The 5,923-nt window shown below is 38.8% G+C and overlaps 1 protein-coding gene across 1 annotated transcript in view; it reads right to left on the bottom strand.

The window, feature by feature from the left end:
* MICAL3 (microtubule associated monooxygenase, calponin and LIM domain containing 3) overlaps positions 1–5,923 on the bottom strand; it is a 114,523-nt gene that overhangs the window by 101,699 nt on the left and 6,901 nt on the right. Inside the window, 5 exon segments of the mRNA XM_009332877.1 lie at positions 166–266; positions 822–977; positions 1,533–1,634; positions 2,342–2,458; positions 3,930–4,137. Coding sequence (XP_009331152.1) covers positions 166–266; positions 822–977; positions 1,533–1,634; positions 2,342–2,458; positions 3,930–4,137 — 684 coding nt within the window.

The raw sequence follows: 5,923 nt of genomic DNA, 5'->3' as shown, positions 1-5,923 counted from the left end.
AAAACAATTCAGAAGGGTATTAACCACATATATTTGTGGTCTAAAATACACCTGTATAAAAACATTACGTGGTGAAAGAAGAGAGTGTTTCCCTTCTTTCAGCATACTGAAAGCAAATTGTACCAAAATCTTCATTTATAGAGTATAGGAAAAGTTAATACCCACATGCCGTATCACTCCTTTTTCCAGCAAGCTCTGTTTTTTGGCAGTCATGACAAAGTAGTGTGTATCATCTTTGTAGTAGACAATGTTCTCCAAGTCAATACCTTGTAACAGAACAAAAGACATGGTAGTGAAGGAAAAAGTTACATGTTGCGTGGAACACAAGAGCTCTATCAGAAGAAAGTAAATTGAAACTACGTGGTTAGAAAGCCTTAGAGAATGCTAAGCAGCTTCCTCCCATGCTTTTGATGACTTTAAAATATGAATCTTCAACAAAACCACAAACAGCACATTTCACCTACCTCTTTTTAAAAATATATTTATCATCACTCTAAGGTTTGCATTCAGTTGTGGAATGCAGGAAACTGAACTCAGGATTCAGACTTCTCCTATTTAGGGCTCAGATTTCCTGAAAACCTTCAGGGAAATAAGTTCTCCACTTCTGAACAAAAATGACACACATCTGAATGACACACATTTGCTTCGTGCAGCTGTATAGAACAGCTGTAAAAATGGGGAAGTCAGATTTCAAAGAGAGACAGCAATGACTGACTTCCTTGCACAAGACGTTCATTTATTGATTAAACATACCTGAGTTACAAAGTTGTAATAATAAAGACAAATAGTTTTTACTGTAAACCTGACAATTGCTGGCAAACCTGTGGCTTCTCGTAGATCCTGGAAGAACTTCTGGTTGAATATGAAGGCCACACCGCTAATCTCTTCTACTTTGGCTTCAGCTGTGGTGTTGCGATTGATGAAGTTTGCTGTGATAGCAATTGCTAGTTTACCACGGAACTCTTTTCGGCGAAACCCTACGGGAAGGATAAAGTAGCAACACTGAAAAAAGAGCATACCTTCAGAGAAGGCTCAGCGTGCCATAGGTAGGTGCCCTCACAAAATAAAGAGAGAATGGTTCTGATGAATTACAAACTCCTCCACAGAGAAAGCAACAATTGCTTCATCAGAAAAATAAAAGCTCTTGTTTAGGGGAAAAGCTCACCCTCTTTTCCAAAAATTGCAACTTGCATCAAAAATATTAAGATAGAATTCTCTACTACACAGATTAATATTCAACAGTTCAATTCGTACTCCCAAAGGTAAAAGCTACAACACTACTCAAACTAAAGAAAAAATGTAGGAAAAGTTATCCAGGTCAAAACACCTAATTCCATTGCTAGTGGACAGGAAGAGGAAAAAGATGACCCAGATGTCTTTCATACAAATGGATTTTTACATGGACTTTTTAATCTCCCCTTTCACTAGTCAAATGTCTTGCCAGATTTTGATTGGGATGTTAAAGGCCATTTTTGTTCTAACTAATTTAAGAGCAAGTTCTATTTGAAAGCGAATTATGGACACACCATTACCTTCTAAGGTATTCCTCCTGCCATCCCCGCCGATGATTACTTCAAACTCATACTCAGATACTGGATGGGTTTTTGGGTGGACCAATGCACGCCAACCTATTCCTGTTGATAAATTCCAAGTTAATGACAATATAAACAGTGCTCATAACAGAACAAATACATAAAACCACTTCTTACTATCCATAATCCCTTCCTCACATGGTCAGTAAAGATACACTGCAGGACAGCTATATTGTTGACAGTGGCTGACTTGCACAGCCACTCTGTGTGAATAAGAGGCAGAGACAGCTCTGGTACTCTGGTAACCCCCCCCGACTATTACCTTTAAGGATCACTACAACCTTTATAGCTTCTCTACTATCTATTCAATTAACAGGATGCCAAAAAACAAGTAAGCCACCCTCTCCCATGGCAATCAGAGAACAGGTTTCACAAAGATACAAAAAGCGTAACACAGATCATTCACTGATATAAATATCGTCAGTGAATGCAAGGAAAGGAGTTGTTTTAAAAAGGTATCTTCTAAGTGTAATAGGTTTAAATATTTTAGAAGCAATTACAATCTACTGTGTAGTGGTCTATTTCCATGTAGTACTTCAGGTGATTCTGTTCTGTATAGTAACTAATTTGGATTTGTCACTAGAAAGAATAAATCCTACTAAAAATTCAAGCAAAAGTGTATTAATAATTACTTTCATTAATGGAGCACGAGGAAAGGACTTAGAGTCATAAGTAGGGTTAAGGAGCAGGAGTCTGTGTATCCTACCATAACTTCCCCTTTCTCTACTACCCGTTTCAATGCTACTTGCTTTCATTCTCCTGGTCCTCTGGAGGGTAAACAAGCCCCTGAAATTCCACATTGACATGGATCTCTATTCCCAAGATCAAGGCAACCTTCAAAAGGATAAGCTGGAGCTGACGGATACCTGCAAAAAAGCAGATGATAAATAAATAAAAGAGCACAAGTGCCCACACGTCTCTGACATTACTGATAAACTGATTTAAAGGCTAGCTGCTACTTTCTTTTTCCCCCACTGTGTTCCCAGCATTTCATCCAGGCAGCACTGATGTGTAATATCACGGCATGCCAAGAAACTTCTACAGATGAAACTCCAGCCCTTTTCAAAGAATAAAAAGTAAATAATTTTTTTATGTTTCAGTCCCCAAATCAACAAAAGGGAAACAACCAGAACATGCACTGCAGAAGAGGGAGGGAAGAGAGCAGAAGCAGGACTGCACTTTTGTCACAGATGGCAACTAGCCATCTGATCAGCCTAGCTGTAATACTGAACTGCACCTTCATTCTAACACCTTTGGGTTAGTGAGGGCAGAGTAAGTTCCTCACCACCTCTTTCCTCTTCAGTTAATGCAGGTAGTGGGTATGAAAATGACAGTGTGCAAACTCTATTAGTTTGAAGGAAGACACCTTACTTTCATATTTCAGATACTGAAATGAAAAGATGCTCCACCTAAACACTAAATTTCAGCTGTGCTGAGATACAAAAGAAGACAACATGCATAAAGTACTGGAAGAATAAAAATAACAAGAAGTTGAAGGGAAAAAGCAATCTGCAAGACTGACGTTCCAAAGACCTTCCAGTTTTACCATTCATTGACCAAAAAAAAAAAAAAAAAAAGGCAGTTTTTGCTTTGGACAAGAAGCCAAATCTTATCTACTGTGTTTGTGCCACTTTATACTTCCCGCTTATGCCCAGTGGAGAACACAGTCTGGTAGGCAAAACCTGGCTGTGCTGTGTCCAGTAAATTTTTTAAAAAAGAAAAACTGAAAAATAGTAACTCCTGCTCCACCAAAGCATTCAGCTTTCAAAGGAGACTGATTTCTCAGAATTTGAGAATCATCAAAATTATTCTCAATTTTAATATGTAAACCTCTATTTAATCAAAACTTAGGCTGACAGTGTTCTTGAAAGTATCTTCATCGCTCTTCCAAAAATTAACAAAGCCAAAATTGTTCCTCCTTTTTCCAGATCAACATTCACAAGAATGTTCAAAAGCATTCAGTAATTTTTCTTTTTTACAAGTCGCTTACAATGCTCATTGTATATGAATATTGTAAATATGAAAATTATCCATTAAAAAAAAGGTTTGAACCTTAAATGTACTTTTCAGTTTAGGAAAGAGATATGCATTGGAAAGTAATAGGTGTAAAAGAGGACAGACATATATTGCATGTGTGATAATCTCATGGCACAATGTATTTCTTTCACATCTAGGTCTAGCCCGAAACGCACTATGCAAAGGTAATGCCGAATTGTACCATAAGGACTCAAGAGCAGCGATTGGTGTAGGCTGAATTTTAATGTTACCCCCATGCCCTCACCCACCTTTCCCCTATGAAGAACAAGCGCTGCTGTGTCTAGCAGCAGCTGTACTTACTGATATGGTCTATGGATCCTGCACAGAATTTGCCGTAGAACTTTTTGGCGCCAAGACCCCTCAAGTCATGTATGGTGAATGGCCACAAATGCAGCACATTATTGCGGGAAAAGGCATCCCTCTTTTCTATGACCACCACCTTGGCTCCTAGGAATGATAGGTCAATGGCTGTACGAAGGCCACAGGGTCCAGCCCCAATTATCAGACACTGCAAAACAACCAGCAGAGAGTAACTTTACAGTCCTAGGAGGAAAAAGGTATTTTCACCACAGCTTCCAAGCATCCCATGGCTCTTAGGAGTAAGTGCTCTTTGTCTGCAACATAAGCCGAAATTTCAGATCAGTCTTTCTATTGTTACCTGCCATGCTCTGCCACTGATACGTTAAAGCAGTTACTACAACCTGAAAACAAAGCATATCACAGAGCAATGAAAAGTTTGCAGAAGCCTGCCTCTTCTAATAAGAAGAGATGCCAAGGCGTACTCTCCAAGCTATGTAATCACCTGGAGAACAGCATTATTTCTGAAGGCTTCTCCCCCTCACTCCATCCATGTGCTTTTTTGGTTTTGTTTGTTTGTTTTTTTAAAAAAAAAGTGATGGAGTGTTTTCCTCATCTGCCAAAGCCTGAGCTGGCCTTTCTTGAGAAAATCTTCAGTAACACCAAAAATTCCTCATCATCACTGAGTAGCATAGCAATGGCTAAGGCAGATAAATACAAGAGATGCTAGTGTTTTTATAAATGTCATCATTTACAGTAGCACAGACATTAGTCAAGTCAGAGCACTCTAACTTATGCCTATGCTGGTGCTTCTACTATTCCAGCAAAGGAAACTTCAGGGAAGTAAATATAATGTAAATACGAACTTCGTGTGACTAGACAACTTTTATCAAAACACATTTTCTCCAACCTAACCTTTAACATATCAAAGGTCTTTCATCTTCTTGTATCTTTTTCTACTCTACTCACAAACACTATCAGAGACTAATAAACAACTTGAGAATGTAAAATACTTGCATATCTAGTGTTGGAAGTACTTTCAGAGAAATAAATGATACAGCAAGATCATTTCTTTTAAGATTAAAAACCCAAGATAGTCAGCTGAAACTTCTTAACCACAGAAACTGAGGTCCACAAAGAAAGCTGGCATGGTTATGTGCGTTCACAGGAATACAGTACACAGTCCATTTTGCCCTATCATTTTTGTACTTTGATTTCTATTGAGTATAAACCAGACCCACAGAATAAAGACCTTGCTACAGTGGTGACTGCTGCTGCCATATGAGTATTTTCCAGATCCTTACATACCCTTATGGCTGGACAGCAAAAACCTTTGAGAAATTCTTGAGTATGCTAAAACTTAACCAGAACCCAACGTTCTGATAAACAGCCTATCCCAAAGCAAAGCTCTTTGTTCTTTGGTCATCCCCACATGCCAATTTTTACAGGTTGCCACATTTTCACCAATGATTCACTGGGGCATAAATTCTGCAAGTGATGTGAAACTGCAAATATAAAGCCTGAATGATGAATAGAACAGTACAAGATACAGCAGTGATGACGTAACAACTGACATCAAATTCAAAGACTACTGTATAAGATAAGTAGTCACATAAATCTGAGGGCAGAGATCCAAGTCTAGAGGAAAGGGGAGGAAAGAATAACAGCACTGCTTCTTTAGTAGCTTCAGGAACCTAAAGGCATATGGGAGAAAAGGCAAGCCCAACCACTGAGCTATTAAATTCCAAAATAGACTTGTATGTTGAACAGGTGACCAACTTGCCATTTGTTAAAAGGGATAATCAACTAGGATCTAATATATTCCAGAGGGTAGTGGTCAATGGCTCAATGTCCAGATGGAGATCGGTGACGAGTGGCATCCCCTAGGCGTCCGTATTGGGACGGGTACTGTTTAATATTTTCATCAATGACATAGACAGTAGGATTGAGTGCACCCTCAGCAAGTTTGCAGATGACACCAAGCTGAGTGGTGCGGT

The sequence above is a fragment of the Pygoscelis adeliae genome, unplaced genomic scaffold (genome assembly GCF_000699105.1).
Source record: "Pygoscelis adeliae isolate BGI_AS28 unplaced genomic scaffold, ASM69910v1 Scaffold38, whole genome shotgun sequence".
Classification (NCBI taxonomy): Eukaryota; Metazoa; Chordata; class Aves; order Sphenisciformes; family Spheniscidae; genus Pygoscelis; species Pygoscelis adeliae.
The sequence above is the reverse complement of the archived record's forward strand: the minus strand, read 5'-3'. Positions and strand labels throughout refer to the sequence as shown.